The 27452-nt window shown below is 42.7% G+C and overlaps 3 protein-coding genes across 4 annotated transcripts; 2 read left to right on the top strand and 1 right to left on the bottom strand.

Moving 5' to 3' along the window:
• Positions 1-209: 209 nt before the first annotated feature.
• Positions 210-4639, bottom strand: LOC147796769 (uncharacterized). Its single transcript, XM_087146107.1, has 2 exons — positions 4549-4639; positions 210-4301 (listed from the first exon to the last, which is right to left on the bottom strand). The coding sequence occupies exon 2, from the start codon at positions 3725-3727 to the stop codon at positions 608-610; it is 3120 nt and encodes a 1039-aa protein (XP_087002233.1). The 5' UTR covers positions 3728-4301; positions 4549-4639; the 3' UTR covers positions 210-607.
• Positions 4640-10705: 6066 nt separating this feature from the next.
• LOC110983230 (uncharacterized) lies at positions 10706-22214 on the top strand. The gene is made up of 9 exons (XM_087146006.1): positions 10706-10742; positions 11288-11505; positions 15537-15678; positions 17318-17365; positions 17831-18042; positions 18515-18604; positions 19237-19558; positions 20082-20384; positions 20959-22214. Exons 2-9 carry the CDS (start codon positions 11293-11295, stop codon positions 21306-21308), a joined length of 1680 nt encoding a protein of 559 aa, XP_087002132.1. The 5' UTR covers positions 10706-10742; positions 11288-11292; the 3' UTR covers positions 21309-22214.
• A 179-nt stretch (positions 22215-22393) lies between these two features.
• On the top strand, positions 22394-26771 carry LOC147796770 (uncharacterized). 2 transcript variants are annotated; one of them, XM_087146008.1, is made up of 3 exons: positions 22394-22479; positions 24711-25071; positions 25906-26771. In XM_087146008.1, the coding sequence occupies exons 2-3, from the start codon at positions 24720-24722 to the stop codon at positions 26256-26258; spliced, it is 705 nt and encodes a 234-aa protein (XP_087002134.1). In that variant the 5' UTR covers positions 22394-22479; positions 24711-24719; the 3' UTR covers positions 26259-26771. The 2 variants fall into 2 exon arrangements, with proteins under 2 accessions (XP_087002134.1, XP_087002133.1); XM_087146007.1 differs by lacking the exon at positions 22394-22479 and adding an exon at positions 24076-24220.
• Positions 26772-27452: the final 681 nt, after the last annotated feature.

Genomic DNA, 27452 nt, shown 5'->3' on the forward strand with positions numbered 1-27452 from the left:
CAGCACATTGTGTTCTGGAACCCTGGCTGGGTGATACAGCTCATCACTCTTCCAGTCCCAGCATAGCCCAAGAGCTGGCTCTGGATCGCCCCCCTGTGGGTCCAGTGACAACGATTGTACCTGACGAGTTGAACAAGGCTCATTGGGAAGACTCTCATGTACTGTCTGGAATCCTACTTCTTGTAAGCATTTGCGTGTGCTCTGGACAAGTTGGGTAGCCTCTTCTTCAGTGTCTCGACTGGCCAGCTGGTTGTCTACGTAGGTCTCTTTCTCTATTGTAGACTGGACTCGTGGATACTGGTCTACCCGGTCCACAGCAGCTTTCTGAAGGGCAAATGTTGCACAGCACCGACTACATGCAGCCCCGAATGGAAGCACCAACCACTCTATGACAACCCATTTGTCAAGATGCTCATCTTTCCAAAGGAACCGAAACATTTCTTCGCTCTTCCGGTCGGAGTCTAACTCGATGAAACATGGCGGTTATATCGCCTAAAACCGCCACTCGACCCTGACGAAATCGTAAGAGAACATCCAACAGAGATGGACCCAAGGTGGGGCCGGCAACCAGTTCATGATTGAGGCTCTGGCCTCCAAACTCAAATGATCAATTGAAAACGAGACCGTTTTTCCCACTGCTGTGTACAACATGACATGGAATATACCAACCTCGTAGTTGGTCTGCCGACAAGTCATCCACCGGTCCAAGAACCCTGACCTGTTTCTGGTCTTGGAGTTTGCAGATGTAAGTGCGACAATAACCTGCCAACTCTGAGTTTCCCTCAATCTTCCTCTGGTTTGAGCGGGCCAATGCCAATACTGCTTGTGGGAGACTGGAAGGTTTCTTGTGGTTAGGCTTCCACAAGAGTGGAGTTTCAAGCCGCTTCATCCCATCAACTTCAACTTCCCTGGTGTTCTCTTCCAGCATGTTGATGGCAAGCTTGTCGATCCTCGAGCGGGTTACCTGCTTTTCATTTACCTGTGGTAATTTATCAACTGTCATAAATTGCTCCATCAATTGGTGCAGCTGCTGGCCTGGTTGCTGTGTAGCACATGATGTGAACAGAATGCCTCGGCCATCCAAAGTTTTACCAGGGATTTGGAGACCTTGGTGACCAAGGACAGTCCAGCCGAACAAGGTGTTTACTGCCACGGGGGAACTACACTTTGGACCACAGCGGACTTCAGATGAAAGCGTGAGTTCGACATGGTCCGCACCGATGAGCACAGACGGTTGAACCCTGTGGGCCGAAAACAATGCTAGCCCTCGTAAGTGAGGCCACTTGTTTTGTAGATCCTCTGCAGACACACTGTAATCAACTAGCTGAACATCTGGGGCGCTGAAAGCACACTGTATGCCGTACCTTTCACTGTCTCCATGAGCAGAGACTTTGAAGTCAACACATTTTCCCTTCCAGCTGGTGTCACCCATCACAGTGCTGATGCAAAGTTGTTCTTCACGGCCAGGAATATTCAACTTGTCAACAACAGACTGCAGGACCATTGTCCTCTCCGCACATTCATCTAACACGCCGAAGGTGTCAATGCCACCTGAAGGCCCATGCACAGTAAGTGGCACAACTTTGATCAAAACATCACGCATGAAGTCCACTCTAGGGGTAGGCCCTACCCCTGAACACATTACTGCTTCCTTAACTATGGGTTCAGAAAGTTCGTGGAGGCTGGTGCGGTGGTCACCTTTGCATTCTTTACACTTTTTAGGATACACACATTCCTTCTCATGTTTCTTTGCACGTTTTTTACATTGTTGGTTTGTCTTCAACCACTGCAACTTCTGTTCTCTTGTCAGGCCCTGAAATTTTTGACAAGTTTCGAGGTAGTGGCCCGATTCTCTGACTTTGCAATACAAACAGCTAATCCTCTCTGGAGTCATTGCAGATGCATTGCTTTCACTCGGGGCTTTGGTTTCTGTAGCAATCTTCTTTCTGACTGCTGATGCAGTCGCTGCTGACTGAGGACTGGCTTTGGCCACGTAAGATCTGGATGGATACTGTTGGTTGGATGGAGACTTCTTTTGCCCCTGACCCCGCCATTGTGAAGACTCCCTGGGGGACTTTGACTTGTTCGCCTTTTCTAGGAGGATCAAACTAGCTGGGCCAGTCTTCTTCTTTAACCATCGAGTAAGATCATGTACTATGTATCTCATACCATGGCCTTGATTCCACATTTTGGACAGGAATTCTGAGTGAAGCCTCTCAGGCAATTTTTTGACAAGCTCAGTGGCATAGCGGTGGTGCTTAAGCTCATCACTAAAGTCCAATTTTTCAGCTGTTTCTACTGCTGTGGCCAGGTCATCTGAGAAGTCACAGAGTCCAGACCAATCATTGTACCCAAGGACAGGACAGGCCTCTAGCTGATTGAGTAGGCCTTGGACTATTCGTGCAGGATCCCCATATGCCTTATGCAACTGCTTCATTGTCGCCGCATATCCTCCATCTCCCAAGATGAGATTACGGTCAGCTATGGCTAGAGGACGACCTCCGAGATGACTTCGTAGGTAGGTGAATTTGGTGACATCTGGCAGTTGATGAATGGGGCCTTTCATGATGCTGTCCCATAGAGATCTAAAGGTTACATACTGCCTAACATCATGCTCACTGTCGAACTTAGGGATGTCCAACTTGGGAAGGCTATCCCAAACTCCAAAGCCACAGCCAAACGGGCCTGCGAAAGTCGTCACAGGGCCTTTAGTGGCATTGGCAGCAGGAGTTGGGGATTTGCCCTTACCCTTGGAAGATCCCTTAGGACAGTGTGAATGTTTGCTACGTTTATCACTCTCTGATGGGTCATCACCATTGGAGGAATTTGATTCGCCCTGTTCTTCACTACTGGAAGTGTCTGTGTCCTCTCTTGAAGTCGATGGCTCTGGAACCTTGCCATTCTTGGTGGACTGCTGCCTGGGGGCACCATGCTGGGTTGGGGATTGACTGCCCACTCCTTCCATGGCGGATGCACCACTGGTTGGTGAGAACTTGGAAACTGGCATGTCACTGAACAAACGAACTGTGGGCAAAGACTGAACTAACACGGTGTTAGGAAGAAATACGGAGGCATTTGGGTTAAAGACTTGTGGCAAGGAACTGGCCACTTGTACGCCTGCTGCCTGATGTGAAACATACGAGTCTGGCATAACACATGAAACCGGCGCATTTATTATCCCAGGAGGATGAGTGCTTGCCACCCCGTGTGAAATGTATGCGCCTGACCTGACATGCGAAATGTACGCGCTAGCTGCCCCAGGAAGGTAGGTGCTTGCCGCCCCGTGCGAAACGTATGCGCTTGACATGGCATGTGAAGTGTGTTGAGTTGCTGCCTCACGAGGGTTAGCACTTGTCATGGGGATGGCCATGCTGTGTAGCATTAACGGTACAGGCTCGGGCATGCGCGCGTTAAGTTTGACAGAGGTATTCATACCAATATCAGCCAACATGGATACAGAGGGCTCAGAAGTACTTACCCCTTCATTAACCCAAGCAAAGGTTCTATCTTTAAGTGACTCCACCTGCCCCGGTAAGTGACCACCCACTTTTGTTTGGTCTTTTTCTTCCTGGTAAATGACATCAATTTCATGTCTCAGTCTCTCAGTTTCTAGTTCTCTGCCTGCCTCAAATCTGAGTTGATTTGAATTTCCATCTGCTTGGCTTGGAACTGGACTTTCACTCTTTCCTCTTCCACCTTCCTCCTGAGCTCCTCCAGTTTCCTGCATGATTCCTGTTCAGCAAGATGTCTTGTGATCTTTGACTTGGATGATCTTGCTGAGGAGCTGCGTGAGGTCCCGCTGTACATGGAGGGAGGTCGTCCTGTATCGGGCACATCAGCATCCGCAGGTTGCCTGGGCAGAGAAACACTTGGTTGATGATGAAAACTTGAAGGCTGTATGACATGGTGGTCATGGGCCTCGGGAACATGTCGCGGATAACGCCCTTGGGCTTCTGGAACATGTGGCGGATAATGCTCTTGGGCTTCTGGTACATGTGGATAATGTCCCTGGGGATATGGCGGATAACGCCCCCGACGAACATTTAGGGTTTCTTCAGCTTGGGTTTCAGTTGTGACAGACATGTTGAACCTGACAGTTCTTAGTTAGCTGGATGTCATCCGGCTCGAAGGACCAGTTTTCTGTAGACTATTTTCCAAGTTTAGCTGGCAATCTGGTTTATTGCATGCTCAGCAAGAACTTGGTACACTGACTTGATGACTTGGACATGCATTTAAGAAGAAATTCAAGAAAAAAACCCTCCCGGTAAGTAGTTGCTGTCCCTCCCTTGAATATATGTGAGCTTCAAGTAAAGAGAAAACAAAGATAATTAACAGGCACGTTTAGTAAAGATCTTTTTATCGTTACACTCTCCTAATGACTTCAATCTAAATAGAATGAAAAGGCACGCCGGGAGATGTGTTGGTATTCCCGCAATAATTTGTGCGTAATAACCCATAGTAAATTTTAGATAAATAACCCAAATAAACGACTCCACTATTTGCTTGAAAATGCACTTGACTGAATAAAGATTTCAAATGATAACTCACCCAACTGAATACTTCTGAACCCCCTAGGATGTATGATGATTGCTGATTTGAAACCCTGTTCCGAATTCCATTAAATTGTATAAACTGAGGCGCTAAGTGTGGCCTTTTGATGAAGCGCTCCCTCACAAGACGGCCGTGAACACCGCTGTTTCGGCACGGAAAAGCGGTTGTGCGCATGCGCACGATTTGCGCCATTTAAGTGCGCTCTCTTGTGGTAAAAAGTACTATGAATATTAATGAGCTGAAAGGATCACCTTAATTAAATTCGTTTTGAGAGGTACTGTGTTAATGAATATTTATAGAATACGGCTTATTAAAAAAAACACAAAATTGGACTTTTAATTGTCAGTACGTTCGGCCATTTTGGTTGCCGGATACGCGTGAGAAGAGTGTCTAAAAGTTAACGTCTGTTTGTGATTGATCGACGATTACGGGATTTTTGACCGTTGTTAAAGCCTCAAAAGCATTGCTCCTAGAGTTTTGCCAGTCTAGGCTTGACATTCAGCGTGAAGAATGGACCTTTTACAATGTATTTGCGCTCTGTGAACTGTGCAAACCTAACGGTACGCATTTGCAAGGCATTATACGACACGCTGATTTTTGCATTGATACACTACATCTTGGAGGAATATCCACGAGAGCTCTACGCGCGTGATGGTTTCATGGGCGCCCTCACCGTGAAGGAGTTGCTCCGAAGTACTCGCCGTCAGGTACCTATCTTCAAATAGCATTTGACAAAGACAAACATATACACGACAAATATTCCTGTGCGTTTACCCCATTGCACAGTACATGTACGTTCATTTATAAATATGTCGGTTTTTGGTTTATAGATTATGTTATTATTATTTGCAAACCGTGCTTACAACATAACTAAGGCTATGCATGCCTTCACACATCAAAAGTGACTGCATGGTTTAGAATATCTCTTAATATCTTCTCATCAACAGGTGCTGAACTTTGTGGATTACTGCAGTCATGTCTTTCTGCATTTTTTGAGCCAACTGCTTTGGTTGCATTTCTTGCACTTGACCCTCCCATTCATGAGGACATTCACAAAGTAGTGCTTGGCAGGTTGGATATGCAAAAGGCTGATTTGCTTCTTACATACTGGGCAAAGAACTGTCGAAGATGACGATTTGGAAAACAGCTCTTCTAGGCATTCCAAGCAAACAATGTGCTCACACTGTGTTTCAGTAGGCCTGTTGAAGATTTTGCAGCAGTACTTGCAAATGAAAGAACTATCATCTGACTGAAAATCCTGCCCCATTGTCGGAGTCGTTGTTTGCCTAAGACACTCAAAGTTCCTCTGCACAGTTGCCTTGGCTTTCTCCTCTTCCCTGTCAAGAGTCATAAGACGAGCATGTTTCCCTTTCGAAGGACGACCACCTCTTTTGGAAATGTTCACCTTGTCACAAATAAAGCAGGGGCCTGTTGGAGGATGGGGGGCCAATCATTTGGCATAGGATGTGTCTTTGCAAGATAAAGATTTGAACCGCAAAGATGGCACATGAAGGGAGGGTGGCACTGTGGCTCATCGGTTTCTACATTGATTTTATACTTTGCTTGTATCTTCTCTTGATTTTCTGAGCAAGGCTTAGGTTGCCTGTTATGGATTTTCCATAGATTTACTCTCTCAGCACATATTCTGCATAATTTCTGGAAATTGTGTATGTGATCCATTATAATCAACGAGCCAATTTCCAATAGTCTGTCAATTAAAGTAATAAATTTACATGCTTGTATCCTTGAAAATTTTGTCAAGAGTAGCTTTGTTCTTTCCTTTTTGATTGGTATGTAGTTCCAGAACTATTTTTTTATTTAAGGTATTAAAAAGTGACAAATTAAAACAAACAGTTTCAGTGTAAGAAAACAATTTAAAATTTTCTTTCAAAGCCTTTCCAGTAAAAGTGATCCACATGTTATGTAGTTTTTGAAAGTACATGTACATGTAATCTGAAAAGAGGACTATTTCATTTATCAACTTCTGAGGATGTTATTTAAAATACCAGTCATTTAAAAGTTTTGACAATACCGCACCCAACCTGTTTATATATCAGAAAGTGGAGGTTATTCTGCACTGCTGGGAGGTCATAATTTACCAAAGAATATCGAGTTAAACTGCTGGTCGCCCCGCATTTTTTTCTAGTCAGGCGGGCATGCAGTATCGGGCAGATCGCCCGCGCGTGCATGTACGTACATGTACATGTACATGTACATGTAGTCTGGCACCGGTACCGCGCTTACGCGGGCTACCGAAATGGCGGTTCAGGCTGAAAATATCACCCATGTAAAGTCCACATTTCTCGAAAACCTCGGGGTTTGTACAGAAGAGAAAATACAGTTTGTAAGATGAAGAGTTGTTTTGTGATATTATGTGTTTTTTAGGCTTGGAAAACTCTAGGTCATATAGAATTTTCATCTGTAAATCTTACCTCGCGAGAAACACAAAATCGGAGCAGCTCAGTTTAGCTTTAAATTTCGCGCTTAAGAAATCCATTTCAGTTCTCTTCTCCTGTTGCACTTGTCAGTAAAAAGTGTAAATGTGTGGGAGTGGTCGAAAACATTCATCAGAATCATGAATATACAGTATTATCATGACTTTTAGGCAGTGTTTACAAAATGGGTCAAGATCATGAATTATGCAACGTGCCCGTACTCGTCAAAAAACTGACGCATGCGCACAACCGGTGTTCCCCGTTTAACACAGACGGAAACAGCGGTGTGAAATCGCGGCACTGCTGCAAAAGACTTCCAGCTGGAGATACTACTACTAAAACCCTGATGTTATACTCCTACCATACTCTCACCCATGGGACCTGTGTAAGTGACAAAAGTAACAGTCTGCTTGACAGCGGAGGTTCAAACTTGAACTGTATGTATGATAAAGGAACAAAAGGGCACACTGGGCACGTAAAAAAAACTTTGCCGGAGTTGGAAAGCCAAACAAGAGATATTACGATCATCTGAACCAGCTACAACTTGTGCCCTCACCATACATAGAGTGCCCTTTGTCTTTTTAGGCGGTGTTTTTACTAATTGCTTTATAAAAAAATATTACGGCCAACTATAATCACCTCCCATTATATCTTACCTCTGTTCATGTTGAACAGCCTGATTTAGTCACCTTAAACACTGGGGCTTCCCCTTAGCCAGTAAAAATAACTTTACTAGAGCCGGGGTCTCGCCAATTCTCATGGGAATATGTACAAACATCTTCCATATGGCAGTCATCAAGAGGACTGTTCTAGCCTTTGATCAAGGCGCCCGCAGCGAAATGGATAATCAAGACCACAAGATGAACTGCATGCATGCGTATGCAGTAGCCGAGCCCTGATCCAGCTGATCCCACGTGGCATCGAGGAAGCGCTGTAACCTCGGGGAGAAGGTTTTGTGAACAGTTCACTGATTACGCACACTGGAGCAAAACGGCAGCCAGTATTACGTGTACTTACACGCTGTCTATATGTCTTGTTGTCTTATCTCACGTAGTATCAGCTGAAACGATGAAAATGGGGAAATGGGAGGTTTTGGATGAGCGATATGCAGCGGTAACGAAAGAAGGTGACGCGGAAAAGCATGGGAATTGGCAAGTATCTACCAGTTTTCTACCAACTCTCAGCAAGAAAGCACATGGGCTTAATTGGGAACCAGCGTAATGTTGGTTACGTGTCTGGCGTCCGGGCCAACAGCGTGTGCATGGTACGTGTACAATGTCATGTACATGTACGTACACATGACATGTACGTCTTCACGATGTCACAAACTTGTTTTTCGCGCGCTTCAAGACTTGCACCGGATGTAGTTACGTCAAATTCTGAGATCTGATCAGGATCTGATCCTGCGTTGCGTTTACACACGTTTTTGATCTGGATCTGATCCCCCTTACCGGATCTGATCCTCCTCGCCGGATCAAGTGTAAACGCAGTGTGAAAGATTGGATTTAATGGTGTTAGGTTGCAGAGTACATCCATGTAGAATTTAAAACCATTTAGAACGAAATTTAACGGGGTTGCAAGACCACTGTCGAAAAAAGACAGCGCAACTGACTAAAGATAACAAAGACCAACTGTCCCACAGGGAGTTTCGTATTCATATAAAGAAAAGAAGATTTTGATTCATGAAATGCGATGACTTTAATTGTTATATAATCGAAATATATGAACTTATAAAAAAATAGTAACTCATGATAATGATATTCTAAGAAATTTAAAGTCAATATATCAATTATTTGTGACAGTATTGTTTCCGACAGGTGGCTGATATTTTGACGCCTATCTGTTATGACACTCCATTCAGAAGAAGCGTGGTGAGGAGAGTGTAATACACGATTGGACGAACTAATGCAGTGAGGTTCATTTTCAACCTATAGTTCTCTCCGCAAGTGTGCTAGGAATAGGTGTAACTAGGGTTAAATATGCGGAGGCATCATGCGGTGCACATATTCTTTTCAAGAGGGCACCACGATAAACTAAGCTTCAGCTGCAAAGTGATATAAACTCAATCGAGATTATTCAAAGATTACAAAGGGGGAGGGGCACCTGGGGGCACGGGCATCCGTGCCCCCGTAGTTACGCCACTCTGGCTTGGCATTGTAAACGCCCTCTTTGCTGTGTTATCCAGCCGCGAACAGAAGAGCATAGCGAGCCCGCGTCCGTGTAAAATACCGAAATTAATCAGGTTGAGGAAAAGTTATTCAATTCCATCACTATCATGTGCATTCTATAGATTTATTTCAAATTAAGGTTGTTTCCAGTTAACTTAGCACATTGTGCACTCTCGAAGGATTTGGCTCAGTCTGATTTGGTCTTCAAAAGCGCCCCCGTACGAGACCAAGGTTTCTCCGGATCCTCTTATATCGCCTCAAATCAACGTCAAATCAGACAAAAATGGCACCCTCATCAGGGCAGAGCAGCACAATGCGTTTTCATTAGAAATTTTCAATTGTGACCCTGGGACAGGTTTCCCTTCTTTTTCACCTTAAGCAGCTGCTTCATTTTTTTTCTTCCCCTCACTGGACCAAAAGCACCCTTCAGACGGTTGCCAGTCTTGGTTCTATGTCTAACCGTATCCCCAACTTCTATTTAAAATTGGCTCACAGCTGGATGTGGAACGGAAGGTTGTGAAGGAAATTTTCCGTGTCCAAGTTGACCCGCAAGTGAGTGCGCGATGCTCGCCTCCAGAATATTTGTACACTCAGTCTCTAGTGTTGTATATTTTTATGAATATACCCGTTTCTACCCATGAAATTTACTAAACATTATAAACGCCCACACACCCCAGGCACTACAAATGTTTAATATTTTTCTTCCACTTCTTTCCGATAAACCCGTGTGACATGTAGCGTCACTGTAGAATTATTTGTACACCACAGCAAACTCAGCATTAAACAGTACCTTAGCCGTTAGGGTGCATGGCAAATTATAATCAGTCTTTCTGAAGTATGGCAGACACAGCGGGAGGATGGAGGATGTCGTTTGAAGTGGGTGGATGTGAAATACGGAGTCAGCACAAAAATTACCACGTTTTACCCAAACCGGCATGTACAAGCGGCATGCATGCACACCTGACGATAAGCGCCAGTTACAGACATACCACACGTGCATCAGCCAATGCGTTGCACACTGCAGACGTAGGAATCACAGCGTCGCTGGCTAAGTAACAGAAGGCATATGCTGGTTGGGGGAGAGAAAAATGATTTGCTAAAGCCCCCCCCCCGTTTCTGGAAAAGGAACAAGAATGCAAGTAAATAGCTTTAATTCTCCCGTGCAATACCAATAAGAAATGAGCTGGTGACGTCTGGAATTGGAAACTCGGTCTGGTAATGATATACATATTAATTTTATTCTTTTGAAGAAGAACTGTTTGCCTCCCATAAAAAGGTTTACAACAGTGAACCTATCGCGATGTCCCTTACAACCAAACAGGACATAGTATACATCCCATACATGTGCGATTGTGATTACCTATTTCCTGGTATCAATTAAGTATGAATATATATGGATAATCAGTTTTAAATTCTAGTAACCGGATATACTGGTAGAAATGAAGGATTAAGTGCATCATTTGATTTATTATCACGTAATAGGATTTATTTCTTTTACACAACGAACCCAAGGCGTATATATACCTGTCCATCTACCGTCGTGTTGGATCACCTTATCCAAGGGCAGCGTACTAGACGTTTCATTTAGGTGAGGACCTAACTGCGATATGTATGGAACAAGTACTATATAATCATGTTCAGTCAACCTAACTCTTCAATTTGCTATCATGCATCGTCACAACAAGCTCTCCTCAGCATCTTCAACCATGCCAATCATCACCATCATTTCATTCATCCTCATGCATCATCAGTACAGACTGCCCGGTCCAGGTGTCACCTACTCATCATCACTTGTCTACCCATTCGGGGCCATTAGCTCTCAGATAATGTTTTAATGACGTTTCAGCTACAATCACCGGCTGCATTTGCTGCTCTTCCAAAACTTTATCTAAAACAGAGAAAATTTAAAAACGGTTTCATTCACAGAACAGAAATCATCTTCATTATCTGTGTCCTCATTAAAAACCACTTACACCCCCACTATAATAAACATTTTTTGTTCTCCGCATTCTCAAATTGTCTGTGTTTCATTCCGTCGTTATCATAAAGAATTGCAAAAATCTCTAATTCGTACTAAGAAAACTCTGATTTTTGCAATATGGTTACATACATTTGCCTGTTTTCGTCTCGGAGACGCCATGCTTCAGCTTATCACGGTACCTCTCTGCATTGTTGTCATCTTGCCGACCGTACTGGGAGTTCCCTTTACGCCAAGGGCACTTACCTTTCTTGGAAATGGATATAACATCCTCTTTGGTAACCCAGATGATGGAGATATCAGAACAGGAAGTGATGACCCCGGTCTGCTGGTAACTCGCAAAATCTTCGATTTCACTTACAGTGAAAACAAGGTAATAATACAATAATTATCTGGGTCACTCGTCACAATTTGAGAAACCCCAATCGATGGAACATGTTTGAAATTATTTTACTGATCAGATCTTTTAACAGGCCGTACTCTGCAGTGGTTGCGGGTAGGTTAAAGGGACTTGGCACATTGGTAGCTTGAGGATTACATGGAAAATCAGCCTAATTTAACACAAAAATTGAAAAGTTATTAAAAAAATACGAAATTGTGAAGAAAAAAACACCACCTCGCTTCTCGAAGGGCATTTTAATACACTGTCGGATGGCCACGCGTGGAAACAGCGCAGGTCATGGGGAACTGTAACTAAACAGAGAGGTTAGAGCGCCCCGTTTCGTCGTTGTTTATACATTCCCATAATTGTTCCGCATAAATTATGTTTATTAGTCTAGTGGCCCGACGTCTTCCACGATACACAACGCTGGCCTTGTTAGCGCCCCGAGGCTGTTGCTTGATATAAAAGGCCCATGCAGCTCGCGTATGTTTTTTGCGTAGGAAGGTTAGGGACAACTATCCTTTACGGGCGTGGTTAACTACAAGCTCGATCAGGTTAGTGGATACTTAGAAACTTAAGTGCTGAGGTAAATGTTGGGCTTTACTTACTATTACAAAATACAACCTTCAACCAACTATAATTCTCCACCCCCCTCCAAAAAAATTACATGTAGACTCGAACCTTCGGCTCGTTGGTTCCAAGTATAACGCTCTTATAAAAGAGCTACCAAACAAGTCGGCCCAAAAGGTAATTTTGTTCTGGCTTATACTTATACTTAAAAGTTCGTGTACCCTATTTATGATAATTGCCCCCAACCTTCCTAGATGAAAACCGCATGCGCGCAACGATTAAGATACGTCCATTTTATTGTAATTACCCCTAACCTTACGCGGGCAGCTTGGCCTTGGGGGAGGGGGTTAGCGTAGCAGTTCTTTATTTCCTTGCTTTGCACCAGTGAGACCTGGGTTCGAGTCCCAGCTTGGTCCAGGCTTTTAAGTGCATTTGGTTTCCAGTCCATACTCGCTCTCGCAGGTTTTCTCCGGGTACTCCGGTTTCCTCCTGCCTCTAAAACTGGACCTTTTTCCTAATAACTCCGTATACCCAGCACGATATGTGATGAAGGGGGACCCCCCAAATTAGCCCCACAAATTGAATAGGGCTGTATAGTGGCTCTCTTTTATAATCTGTCGCCACCACAGCCCTACTTTAAGGCATGTCCTAAGCGCCTGAAATCCAAACTGCAGGATTGTCACAAACTTTGAAACCTAGTATCTTCAGAAATGAGAATGACTCGACAATTTTACCTACATCCTAGTCACCGGCGTATTCCTCAGAGTTTGGAATTTTATATGAGCAACCTAAAGCTTTCCCAAACCGTATATTTTTCGATGCATCCTTGAAAACCGGGCCTGTGATATTTCTATGCTTACCAAGGGCAGCGCCATTTTGAAAAATAAAAGCAGCGCTTCTTGCGCCGGAAGTCAAGGCATCCGACAGGTTCCGTAGATGCATAATTCATGTTGTCACCATATTACTTAGTAATAAGATGCGCGATCACTTTGCTAGTGTACAGTACGCACACAGCACGTGTGTGGAGCGTGATACATACATGCATATTAATGTTATTCAAATTTGTTTTCACCGGTTCCTTGTTCGTCTGTCAGGCAAGGTGTGACGGAGAACCAGTTTTGTATGGTACAACGTATACCAGAGCGCCTGTCGGGTGCCTTGAAATCCGACACAAGAAGCGCTGCTTTCGTTTTTTTTAATGGCGCCGCCCATGGTCAGCATAGAAATATCACAGGCCCGGTTTTCAATGCGTCATGCATCGAAAAATATACAGTTTGGGAAAGCTTTAGGGTGCTCATATAAAATTTCAAACTCTGCGGAATACGCCGGTGAAGTAGGTAAAATTGTCGAGTTATTCTCATTTCGGAAGATATTAGGGTTCAAAGTTTGTGACAATCCTGCAGTTTGGATTTCAGGTGTTTAAGACATGACTTGAAGTAGGGCTGTGGTGGCGACAGATAAGAGACAGATTCTAAAAGAGAGCCACCACAGCTCTATTTGTAGGCTACACCCTGTTGTTGTTGTTTTGTTTTAATGGCACTTTCAGCAACTCAGGCTTTTTGCGCCAATAACTGTACGTTTATTCATACACTTTATTAATCAGCATCACATTACGGAGTTAGGAAGAAGGTCCAGTTTTAGAGGCACGAGGAAACCGGAGTACCCGGAGAAAACCTGCGAGAGCGAGTATGGACTGGAAACCAAATGCACTTAAAGCCTGGGCCAAGCCGGGACTCGAACCCAGGCCACATTGGTGCAAAGTGAGGAAAGAACCGCTACGCTAACCCGCCCCCCAGGCTACCCCCCTAATGTGGGGCACAAGCTATATACCCAAAGGCTATTGTACCGACTTCATTATACCCAGCAAGAAATGAGACCGAGGGGTGCCCCCCAACATGTCCAATCCCTATACACATTCCAGACTATTGTTACTTGACTCATCCCCCCCCAAGATGTCTGAAAGGAATTCCCCAGATTCCTGTGAGACAATGACCAACACAAAGCAGGGGGGTTCTCTCCGTCTTATACTTGCTGCATATGGACTTCATCCCCTGAAGATCTGAAAGGAATTCCAAAGATTCCATCAACACAAAAGAAGACAAGGGGGTCCTCCTTTGCCACATATTGTGCATCAAATGGAACTCCGCAAAGTGATGCTGATTAGTAAAATGTATGAATAAACCTACACGTATTGACGCAAATACCCTGAGTTGCTGAAAGTACCATTAAAACAAAACAACAGCTGGGCCTTTTCTGTTGCCTGACTATAAAGAATGACGCACGAGCAGCTCGACGTCTCTGTAGAAGATATGTTCCTCCTCTAGGGTGAAGCAAGACCTGGTCAGCTTCGATAGAGCATCCCCAGTACTATACACTATCAGCTCTTTGATAATGGTTAAGTTGATTGCGAGTAGGCCTATGTCGAGTGATTGCTTATTGAGCAGTTGTAAACGCCGAATCACCTACATAAATTCACCTTAATAGGGGATCACTTTGACTAATAAGTAAACGAGACTAATAAGAAAATTCCGCCACGTGTCCATCGACAAAGCCCCATCGACAATCTGCCTAGTACATGTAGTGATCCTGTAGTGTGTGCCAGCTAGCTTTGGCGCCTGGCGGTAGACTACCTCCAAACGGACCTCCCGCGGTCGCCTCTTCAGGCGCTCATTGGGTCGGCCGAGGGCAAGCCCGAGGCTCCGTCGGCAGAAACCGCCTCACTACGTTCAAACAAGGTGCTAAATAGTTGTTCTGAAAATATCAAGCCACTGTTATCCAGCCAGTGAAGAGTAAGTTATGCCACTAACAGTTGGCGCAACTTGGACTCCCCAAAATCGGTGGTTTAGCGTAAGTTGCGTCAAAGATAACGATCTTACCCCCTCCCCCTACACACACAGAACGATGAGCCGCGACACAACGTGTGGCCAAAACCATGGAGCGATGCCAAAACTGACCTTTACTTCAGGACGCACTTTATTCAATTTAATCCGAAGCGTTAGCACCTTGCAGGGCCTTCGCGTATGCAAGTGGCTGGAGACGCGTGCACATCACACTGAAAGAACTAAAAAAAATCCTGGAATCCGCCCATGAGCTGTTTAAATATGTCCAGTTGTTCTGTGAATTAAGATACTAAAATACACAAACTGGGAACTTGGGAGTGTCCATTACCAACTTTCGCCTCTATATACATTAAAATGTTGAGACGCTACGAGTGTATCAACACACGTCTACATGGTTGATGACTTTCAATAAATGTGAGTGCAATTCCCATGCAGACAACATTATGGTCTTCATAAGGGCCGACTCCTTGTCCTCTTCGTTGTGGCTCCTTGCTGGCTCTTCTTCAAAGAGTTACATCGAAAATATTTCTACTTGTTTCCTATATCAAATGTGAAAAACACCAATAAATCATTTTGACAACAAAGAGCATGGTATGTTTTTCGACGTTAAAGGTTTCCTTTGATGGAACACACCTGATACCTGACCAGGTGATCTTCTCACCAAGAGAATCTTGCATACCATCGGTTGCTACGTCCGTCTTTGAGGGGACTGAAAGTTATCAGAATAAGCTGAAGCAATACGTCAAGCTGTTGGGTAAATATTTCTCGCTTATAAGGACACTTAATCATTGATAAATATGTCTCATGTTACATATAGGGTATGGTCCAAACAAAAATGTTGAAAGGATTGGTAGATTTTAAGATGTCTCCGTCGTGATAACAGGCGTGTTTATATTTCAGCCTGTCCTTGTAACTAAACCTGATGACTTTTGAAGGCCTTCCACGCACCTTATACCTCAAGCAGTCCGAGGTTTTCGGGGTTCGTAATTAGCTTTCACTTGTGTTTGTTTTATAGAAACCTCTGCAGGTTCTGTTTTGCCATTTTATGCATTTTCAATTTGTTAATCTCAGACAGTCAGACTTTCCGGATATTCCTGAACACCTTTTCAGTTTTCGTTTCGGTTGAAAGCCTTGACGCACATTTGAAAAATTGTGAAGAAAGCTATTCTGAAAGTTATTGTCCAAATAGAAGTACACGGGGAAACATTTTCAAGTATCGGCATATGTTAATTCTCAAAAATTAATCGCACACAAAGGAAATTGAACTGACAAGTCGCCTTCTTCATAGTTTGCTTCAGTTTGTAATAATTAAACATTTTTTCAAAGACTGTAGGTATATTGTTTACTTCTAAAGTACACAAAGAATAGGAAGACTCTGATTATAAAAATAATCGATGGCGCGATTACGTCTGTTCCTTTGGAGATTAACTGCTGGAAGACTTGCAGTAAGGTTAGAGGAACTGGACTAATTAAGATACAGCTGTCATCCATAGTCATGTTTTGAATTTAGCTTGATGTTGCATGCCAATTAACTGCAGAGTTCGATTTTTATCAAAATGACGTTTACTATTATTTCAAATGATCATTTGGGCTTGTATACAAATTATCAAACGTGACGCAAGTTGCAGCCTTCATAAACCGATAAAGAGAGTTGCAGATTATATCGGCTGTCAATTATAGTTATAATCTGGCTGAAAGGAAACTAGTTTCTTTGCAGAAGAGATATACTTCCAAATTGTGTTAAGCAAAGAACGCAGTGTTGCAGCTGTTGTTTATGCCTACATTCCCAGGACTAGGAGAGGCGGTGATATGGTTCCTGCATGCATTTTTGTAGTTACACATAATTTTCGAACTCTCTGAGTTACTCTGATACGGTCTAACGGGATTCCCGTGGTCCGAAATTCTGTAGATTTGAGAAAAGACGAAAGTTTCCAAAGGGAAATAACATTGATAATTTAAATGTTGGTTTCTGATGTTCCAAGGGAATGAAGGTGCCTGAAACAATGATAATTGATTGTGATATCTGTTTTTAAGCCAAGGGAGGATCCATAACCATATTTTTGGGAAGGGCATTTTTGTCGATGGGCAAAAATTGTTCGTGATATTTTTTGTAACCTTTTAGACGTTTTGGTGCTTTTTACATGCTTATGAAAGGAAGGAAAGGGAATTAAACCATTTTTTGCTCTGGGAGGGCATGACTTTCCCCCCACCCATCCCAGGCTCTGACCTTTGGTGCAGCCAACCAGAGTAAACCAATTTTTATCTAAACCCTAATTTTTTATAAGTTTCTGAGCCGTGTCCTTCCGTGATTCTTTATTGCTTTTTCCAGATGGAAGAACACGAAAATGATATTTAAAGTGAAGTTTTAATTCTATTTTTTTTGTCTTTTACAGGAAACACGGAAGGTGCATGGTTGGGATATGAATTCTGCAAGAGTGCAAGTATGTCTTTTACATTCTCATGTCATATCAGACTCCAAGTGTGGCGAGAAGGCAGTGGACGATACTGACTTCTGCCTTAAGTCTGAAAAATGAGAGACTCCAAAGTAGCCTCAAAAATGAGAATATAACAACTGAATTAACCCAAAGCAACATCTATCTGTACGATGTTCAAGTTATGGAATACACCCGAGGCTTCAAGCAGATATAACATAATCTCCCTTGTACAAACGAAGAATACAAAAAAGAGATAATGTAGGTGTCTGTCTTTTAAACTTTTTTTTTCATGTTCATTGTTTGGTCCTTATTTATTAGTAACTTTCATAATTCTAAGCATTGGTTTAGAAATGAGATGTAATTTTCTTTATAGCTTATTAAGCAATAGTGTAATGTTTGTGAATAATAGACATAATCTGTGGCCTTGCCAAAACTCGTTAAGCGATTCCACATCTTCTGGTTTCTGAACAGAGTATGGTGCAACAAGCCAGTCCATAGATGTGGGACATCACGTGTTCTTCGACGAAGTTACAGTTTGCAACCTTGGTCAGGCAAGATATGTCACGGAACTCGCTTTCCCTGACAGGTTCTCACTCTCACGGGGTTTCGTCGCCAGCGCATGCGCTCTGCCGAAGTCCTTTGACCTGGAGGAGTACATGCAATTTGTGGATACATGGGGAACAGTGAGAATAATTTGTAATTCATTTTTATCTTTCCCGAGACATCATGCTATTTGTTGCAATAGCTATAGTTTAGAAAAGTAAGCAAAATTTTCTGTAAATAAACTCTGATTTAATGTATTCCAAAAATAGCTGTCGGAAAGTGTTGATGTGATAGTAATAATGGCTTACCCCATTTCCATTAAGACGAACAAGAAGGGCCAAGATTTTGCTTTCTGAATGCATCCGTAGGTCCGATTACGTTCTTTGCACGACAGTAATTAGTCAAAACGTGCTCAATAGTTCCATTAAAAAGAACACTGCAAAAACTGTAGTGTTAAATTGCAGCTCCTTTTACTTAGCATAACCATGTTCTGGGTCGCATTTCCCGCGTCGCTGAACAGTAGTTTCAACGGAGAGCAGACATGGTTGTCACGGAATAAATAAGTTGTGCTCAAAGTATTTTTATCATAAACTTTCAATTAACACGATACAGCACGTCGTAACGCAGATGGACATCGGCATCAAAACAATCAAACGGTATCAGACTGATTACAAGACGCTGGCAAATTTTGCCAAAAAAATCGTAAGTAAAAATATCCAGACGATGTTGCCATTTCTTCTATGAACAATGGCCTCAAACATATTAGCCCTGGTGCCTTACCTGCAGATGACTATAGTCTATCTATTAATTGAAAAGACAATGCGATAAATTATCTCAACTTTTACGATGTCATCACCTCATGAAAAATTATCTCAGGTTGTCAACATCTTGCCTGTATCATGTCGTCATTGTATCAGGGTCATCCCGAGAAACAATGTCAGGATGTCCACAAGTCGGGTGGTACTTCCAGAGCACAGTAATGGAAAATATTTTTAATGAAGCTCTATATAAGTTTTCTTTGCTTATTTGATGAGGTACTGCATGCTCAATAAGAAAGTGGCTTACGTTCAGATACGTTTTCATGTGTTTTCTTCACTTGGGCCATTAAACCAGTATTCACTTAATCTTAATTCGTGTTTCAGGTTTAATGTTACCTAATGAATGGAGTGATTGGCCAAATAGAGGATACACCTTGTGACACTGCTTTGTAGAAACTTACATGTGCTCTTTGGCTTCAGGTTGCGGTAGCACAATGATAATGTAGCTGTCTCGTATTTGCAGACTAGTTTGATTTAAGTAACCTAAAAATATTCCCCTACACGTTTCATACTCAGGGCAAGTACTACTCCTCCGATGGCAAATCCATCTCGCTTGATATGGCTAATTTCCGAGCGCACCTGCTCACAGAGCCAGCCCTCTTCGGCGACCACGTAGAAACCTTGACGCTTGGTGATACTACTTCGCCTGTGCCTGTTTCATTTGATATGATCGGTATAGAGGAAGTCTTCAGTGTCGAACGCTGGCAACTGTTGGAGCAATATGTTTCGGAGCATCTCTGCTGGGCGGATGAAGACGCGGATTTTTCAGCTAAAAGAGCAAACCTGATAGAAGCTCTGAAAGCTTACCCCTACTGGCACAATGCACGGAAATCGTTCAGTAAGTATTAAGATGACGACTTTGGTCATAGTAGCCGTTATGCACTGGTTGAATGACGACATATAATCCCAGGAAAAGTTGCACACTAAGGATAAGGCGCTGTTATGTCATGAGCGCTAGAACAAAAAAACTCGGGTCATACCTCCGTCGCACAGAGACACTTTTCTACTTTGCGTTATATGGAATTAAAAATATATATAAACATACATATACATATCTCTATGGCTATACACTGATCTCAGCATGATGGACATTTACTCGTAGGGTTCCTCTTTTCGATGGTACTCACAGGATATAGTGTACATATCATTAAAACGCACTTTTCTTTTCAAAAATCCTTTAAGAAATACGAAAAGACACAAACACTGAACGGGAGTCCTCGGCTATGCTAGCCCCAGCTTCGGTATGTTGAAAGACATCCCTGCTAATTCTGAGCATGTGAGCCTAATGGGACAACCACACAAAGGAATGATAAGGGGATGTCATTTAAATTGTTTTTTTTTATGATTGAACTGCCTACCAGACCCAGTTGTCCAAAGTGCCATCACCTGGCCAGTTGGTACTTACAGCCTGCCCATGACCAACAGCTTGTCTGGCTGCCCCAACTCGGCTTTCTTCTGGAAGACCGGCCGAAGGTTTCAGGACACCCAGGATCTATTTGCCAGCAACGACTGGTCGGACCCCTGCCATATTCTTGGCCCTTACGCGAGAAACAACGTTCAACAGAACTTTTGTAGTAAGACCGACGCTGTACTGTCTGAGGACGACATGACGGAATGGGATGCCGGCGAGTACTGCATATTCAAGAAAGGAACCTGTCCAGTTGGTGAGAAAATAAATCCTCAATAAAAATCAAATATCTATTCAAGCTACAATATGAAATGAATCTTTCAAGATTTTTCCTACATATTCACGTCCTTGAGATAGTGTGCACACTGAAGGTGCACATCCTTCGCAATCGTGAATATCGAATGTGAATACAGCACGGCGCCATCTTAAGGCCTATGACCAGGGGCCAATTTCATAGAGCTGCTTAAGCACAAACTTTGCTTAGGCGCAAACAAACCTTGCTTAAAAACACGGGTCACTAACTCAAAATCTATGTGATTCTCATGCTATCCAAAAGATAGGCGAATACCATTCCAAAACAATATACATCACATGGAGTTTTGGCTGGTAACCTGATTTGTCAAGCAAAGTTTTTTCACATTTAAGCAACTTTTGCAGCTCTATGAAATTGGCCCCAGACACAACATACCTTCTCATAATTAAAGAATTAACGCGAAATCCGGAAGTCACTTCCGGATTAAGTATTTCATAGTCAATGGTTCCATAAAGTTGAGGAGCGATTTCCCAGATAACAGTAAGAAACAGGTCAGTGTAAATTCCTTACTTGCCAGGTTTTTCTGAAGGATGGGTGAAGTGGGACGACCAGGACGCACTGAATGGTAATACTATGAGCGGGGTGTTACCAGACGGCATATACGATCACAACACCCTGATTTACTTCTGCTGTCGGGAGGATGGTGACCCATTGAGTCCAATCCTCCTGCCCACTGAAGACCCTTTCTTCCTGTTCCGTAAGAATGATGTGTGCCAGGCTGTGGAGGGTATGACGCTCATCGAAGAGTGGTTTAAGTGGGACGGGGAGGATGATTTCATCGACTTTACCAAATACTACGGAGGTTCTCATCCATATATTGATAGTTGGGATGATGACCACAAGCTGTACTACTGCTATTATTACTAGGTTCCCGAACCTATCTCCTTTGCCTCCTTTTCCTTGGCATTATCTGGCTTCTGCAGAAAGGGGTTAGCCTTATATTTCTAAATAGATCACTTGGGAGACATTTTGTGGTAAATTTTTATACATTAGGGAGACATCTGTCATTACGGAGACATTTCAATGTCTCCCTAATGCTCCAACTACCAAAAGGAGGAAAACGTTTATCGTCCACATTTTGAGAGATGATAGATTAGGGTCTGAAAGGAAAACATGCAAAGTTTTGTTAAGATCAGATTAGGGAATATTGAATTATGGGACGGTAAAGTTTGAAAAATTGTGCACGTTCCTATGGGAATGTCTCCCAAGTGACCCATTTTCGGTAAATTATTATAAAGGATATTATAATAGAAAGGAAGGCGGAGACAACAGAATCGTGATTATGGTCATTTGGTCAGAGATCTATTGTAAGAACTTTGATTGAAGAGCTTGTCATTTTTTGTTGAACCTCTGGGAGGAGCCGGTTTTGTTCATAGTTGCATGATGGTTTTGAGAACATGCATGGCCAATGACGTTGGCTATAAATTCCCGCTAGTTCAAAGTATTAACGTGTTATACTAGAACAAAACAGGAAATAATTATACCACGTTTGGCTTTGATCACTATTATGAGTATGTTATCTCTGTGTTCGGAATTTAGGAGGTGTAGAAATAGTGTCAACTGAATAAAACGACTAATTTGCAGCATCATATATTTTGTTTGCATTGGCCTCTTCAAAAACAAACAAATCAAATACGATAATGTGATCTAAGCATGTCACTTTTGTCAATGTCAAATAACTAGGGCACGACCCCTAAAAAAGTCTTATTCAACTTTTTATGGTTGCTTCAGTCGCCCCAAATAAATTGTTAGATCAATTCTTTAAGTGTGAAATTTGTCATGAGCTAAACCTTTTTAATGTTGTTTCACTGTGTTTCCAAAGTGAAATTTTATTGCTCATTTAAGGGCCCTTCGGAATTTGTGTGTTTCCCATTCAGAAAAAAATTACATGAATTTGTCATTGCGCGCCACTTCTTTGCAAGCTGATTGGCTGGAGTAGGAAATGCGGATCAGGAAAATTAATGGGAAGCTCAACAGTGTCATTTTTGGCTCTACGAATAACCCTTCAAGCTACTTTCGGTGAACCACCCGCTTTGGGGTAAGCTTACTGTCTCCCTGGAGACTGTGGATATGTTTATAGTCTTACTGTCTAGTTCAGACAATTGTTAGAATTTTAAGTGACACCTTGTGTGGGAAATCAACAGTTGATTTGAGCGAAATCCACAGTTGATTTGAGCATACAGAGGTGTGCGTACCATGTACGCACCGCAGGGCTGTTTCTGTGTACACGTACAGTTCAGTGCGGGTATTCCTCTCTCGTTATGTTACAAGTTCGACCTCTGACACAATATCGATCTTGCATACACCGCGTTGACGCCCTATCTGCGTTGTGTTTGGAGAACATAGTGAATAGTAATGTCTATTGTTGTAATTGTTAGGTGGATTACTTGTGTACTATGTACAGAAGTTGGTGCTGGGAATCCACCAAACATTGAAGTGTTCGTGTCCTTACTAGAAGTCCCCCTGCAGAGGTATAACCTTAACCTCCCTCCTGGGATCCGCCCAGTAGGAACATCGGTATGACAACATCTGTCAACCAACCCCCGTCACTACAGGGAGAAAAATGGCGAAGTTGGCAGGATACGAAGAAATCTTAGTTTTATTTCTTTTTCTGAGGTCTTTTTAACCAACCCCATCACTACACTAAGAAAGAACGCAAAGTTCTGTGCTGGATAAAATAAACTGCTAAAATTAAACTATGCATTGATCGAATCAAAGGCGCCGATATATTATCATTATTCCTGCACAATGAGCTCATAACATCTGAACATTCCTGAAACCATCTCAGCTTCCTGGGAAGTAGGCCTATACGTGTCCGATGCTAACCGTATCAGGCGCAAACGGCTGAACGTAAGACCCATATCTGCCCTTACAGGTACCCAAGTGGGTAGAGAGGTGGCGTGTATTGGAGTAAAATGATTTGCCCAAGATTACAACATGCTGCCGTCAGCCGGATTCAAACCCTCAACCCTATCATCAAAGCTACAAACCCTTACCACTAGGCCATATGCCCCAAAGCATATAATATGATAATAATGAAAAATAATATCGTCACTTAGTAGAAAAATCCTTCATTTTGATCATCGGGTTCTTTTATTGTTAAGAATTAATTTGCACTGCAGATGTGAATGTGGCCATCACTATTAATTTCAAAGCTACCCTGACTAACTAAAAGTAGACTTCTTGAATGTAAGGCGGTGGAGGGTGGTTAATGACAACAGGATGGACGCTTTATTGGGATGCTGATAGAAGCCGAATTGGAACTGCAACATGGATTTTATAGTCATTATAAATACTTTAACAATTAAAGCATTAAAAAATGTGTTATGTCTGGATGGTGAAAACGAAACAATCCAAATTTACTTCTTCAGTGTTTAACACCGTGCTCAATAAGTCCTCAGGAGCAAAGCGGACTCGTCGAAGACAAACTGCAGCAAACGCAAGAACTACTAACATAATGTGTACTTTTGCGTCCTTGGACTTAAACGACGTGAACAATGATAATAATTATTGAAGCGTTTGGGTAGATTCTGTCATTGGAAAACGGCAAAATAATCACTTTGTGAATTACCCTAATTATGTCCATTAAGTCGTGTCAGTCAAACTGATAAAGATAACCAGCCGTTTCAAATGAATATTTACCTCTGAGGCAATGCAAATGAGATTCCTCTTGAGACAAAACACGCGGCACAGTTGCTGTTCAGTTAAAGGCACAGACTCGTATACGGGGACTTCATTTAACTGTACCGTGGTTTGCGAGAACAGGGCTTTCAAACAAGGTAAGTTCAATATCCAATTATCTACATGAAGATGGTGTCAGTATTTAGTGACATGCTATGCATCACTAACTGAGTTCTGAATAATTGTTTGGTACTTAATACGGGCTAAAGTTAAGATTCTAAGAAATAAAATTCAGATGACGTCTTTCAACAGGTCATTCTGAAAACAATTGCCTACATTCTCCACAACAAAAGGTTTATTCCCTTTTAGTCACAATTTATCCGATAGTTGTGCACATCTTAACTTGGGGCTTGGTTATACAGTCCTCTTTTGCAACGTACTTTCAACTGTCTGCAGGGTTTTTTACCACTCTTTTGAGTTTTGAGTCCTTCGTGGTTCCATCAGCAAAGAATCTATTAATAGTCACGAAATAACGTTGTTGGAATACACATATTTGCGAATAGAAAATGTGTTAGGAAAGGATGCGTACTTGAAACATGTGACAAGAACAGTGCGTTCTGTGTACTACTTTCTTCTTCCCCTCATTAGCACGACACGATGGACAACATTATGAGACCACTCTTTCTCGTTGCCTACTTCAGTTCAGCTGTATGGGCCGCTAAGCTACCTAGCGTCTGGCCAAGGGGAACCTACGCCCTGCCCATGCCTATCGGTGGCTGCCCCAACACCTACTACAACTGGGACACCGGCCGGAGGTACCAGGACACCCAAGACACATTCCCCAATAACCAGTGGTCTAAGTCGCTTCACTTGTATGGCTCGAAATCTTTGACACACGTGGAGCAGCACTTCTGTGTGAAGAAAGACTACGATATGGGTAGTCGGAGCAACCCAGATTGGGAGCCAGGACAGTATTGCATCTTTAAGAAGGGAAAATTGTGTCCAGACCGTGAGTTTTTGGCATTACAAAGAGACATAAGCTATTTTATTTGCCTTTAATGTTAACTTATAAACCTTTCCCCAACATATCTGCGGAAATCATGTGCATAGTTCAGTTTTAAAGTATCGGTTTCCGCACACCCGGTGTCGTTATACCAGGTGGACAAATAACTTATCTAAGGCCTAACTATCCCAGAACTGTGGGGTTTGTCGTCCGCCGGTGGCTGACTACGAACTCCACAGTTTCTGGGGGTTAGGCCTAACTAAAAGAGGTTTTTTCCCTTTTCTAATGTCTTAGGAGGCAGCACATGGGGGGTGCATAGGCCTCGGGTGGGAGCCCATACCCACTCCCGCCCCATATGTTACGACACTGTGTAGAAATATCGCACACTGACCTTACTCCAACGTTCTGATGGTCCCAGAAAATATATATATATGTTGGCAATCAAAGTTAATGTAACTAGGCGTACAGCGATGTACATTCGAGATATTCTGTATTTTTTACATTCAAGTACCTTGATTGAAATTGCCACGTCCGCTTTTGACTGCTAACGACCTAACCTAAACCACATTTTCACTTTACTACTGTGACATTCACACCTAGACCTAATTTACCTAAAGAACGAAAGAACATGTCACCTTCTTTACGCGGAGGCATTTACCTATGTAACGTCCAGTGCCTCCTAAAGCCAGCATTCCTAACAATTAATGTACCCCAATATATTTGTGAAAGTATCTAAGTATATTGAGGTTTTTAAGTCATTAGGCCTACTACTGGCCAATCTAGTCGATTCTGATGCCCCGATGCAAGTTGAAGTCAAAATCTTGACTGTTCATTCGTCAGGTTTCAGTGAAGGATGGATCAAGTGGGACGACCAGAACATATTTAACCGTAACGACCACAGCGGTGAGTTGCCGGAAGGTGTCTACGACGATGACACTAAGATCTACTTCTGCTGCAGGGAAGACGGTGATGCGGGCACTCCACTGACCTTGCCGGTAGACAAACCATTCTTCCTGTTTCGGAAGAACGGTGATTGCCAGGCTGTGGACCGCATGACCATGCTGGTAGAGTGGTTCCGCTGGGATGGTGAGGACGATTTGATTGACTTGGACAAATATCGCGATGGTAGTGTGCCAGATCTGGAAAACAAAAGCGGTGACAACCACAAGCTGATGTACTGCTATTACTATTAGACAGAAGAAAAACACACGATTAATTTTAAGAAATCTCGGCATCTTAATTCTTGCAAGAATATTTTGAATGAAATCAATATTAAATTTATCGACTCTAATCCTTCGCTCTGTAAGATAACTCATAATTAAGGCAAATTAACTCACGTCAGCCTTTAAATTTGTGATCAATTTACACCACAACCTCAGATGATTTCACTCCACAGCCCTATCAATTTTATTATAGTGTCCAAACAAGCAATTGCAATCTGTCACCGTGGTCCCTAGTCCACTTCCTGTAGTGCCAGATTGAAGATATTTTATTTCAAATCAGAAATAATTAATCAGTCTCACATTTGTGAAGAAGACCTGAAGAAATAGTTTTCTTTGACTTCCAGATGACTTTGTGACCACCACACTGCCAGGGAACCACGTAGCAAACTATCAGCTAATGAATCTAAACACAGCATTATGAGTGACCTGTGGTTGCTTAGTTGAATGTTGTAATGATTGAATAAAATTTTATGATCATCGAAAGCTGATTTCGAATGTTTATCGACGATTCCTGTGTCTATTAAATGCTTATGTATTCAGTTTCAACCACCCTATGGAACTAACACTTAATTGGAGACTTTGAAATGCTTCGGCTGAGTTCGGGCGGCTTGTTCTCGTATGTTCACGAGCAGTTCAATGTGTTGTTCGCCGGGAACGTACAACCGATCGTCATTGGTATATAAGTGGCAAGCAACATACAACACAACACGGTGGCGTCCATGTACGTTCTTCGGTGGTTAATGTTTGGATAACCTGGCTGAATTCTTTTCTGTTTAAAAGGAACATTCATCTCTGCATAAATTATGGAAAATTAAAATTTTGCAAAACTTCCCACTGTCTCTGGCTTTGTGCCACCTTGCTATTTGTTGCGGCTGTTCAAAAATCAAAATCTCACAAATTTTTCTGTGTTTTCCTGTAAAACCAAGACCAGGCCAGGAGGTGGTGCGTGATCCTGTTCTGAGAACCGTGTTCTTGGGTTGTGCTCCCACCGTTCGAGCTCGAGAAAAAAAACCGTGTAAAGAACAGGGCTTGGTGGCGACAAACATGCTCTTCCTTTTTACCAATTTCTGAGCGTGCGCCCGTTGTTCTTGGCATGCATCTGTATTTCTGAGCACGAGCAATACCTTAAAAACACAAAGATCATACTAAAGCTATGTTGGAAAA

Source organism: Acanthaster planci, linkage group LG14 (assembly GCF_054643075.1).
Source record: "Acanthaster planci isolate LZ-2023a linkage group LG14, COTS_SCS, whole genome shotgun sequence".
In the NCBI taxonomy this organism is placed as follows: Eukaryota; Metazoa; Echinodermata; class Asteroidea; order Valvatida; family Acanthasteridae; genus Acanthaster; species Acanthaster planci.

Bases quoted from the DNA above. Each gene is read 5' to 3' on its own strand.
- LOC110983230 (XM_087146006.1), top strand. From the start codon at position 11,293: ATGCTTCAGCTTATCACGGTACCTCTCTGCATTGTTGTCATCTTGCCG. The intron at 15,679-17,317 runs GTAAATATTTCT...TGTCTTTTACAG, and splicing joins GCAATACGTCAAGCTGTTGG to GAAACACGGAAGGTGCATGG. The intron at 18,043-18,514 runs GTGAGAATAATT...AACACGATACAG, and splicing joins TTGTGGATACATGGGGAACA to CACGTCGTAACGCAGATGGA.
- LOC147796770 (XM_087146008.1), top strand. From the start codon at position 24,720: ATGGACAACATTATGAGACCACTCTTTCTCGTTGCCTACTTCAGTTCA. The intron at 25,072-25,905 runs GTGAGTTTTTGG...TTCATTCGTCAG, and splicing joins GGGAAAATTGTGTCCAGACC to GTTTCAGTGAAGGATGGATC.
- LOC147796769 (XM_087146107.1), bottom strand. From the start codon at position 3,727: ATGCAGGAAACTGGAGGAGCTCAGGAGGAAGGTGGAAGAGGAAAGAGT.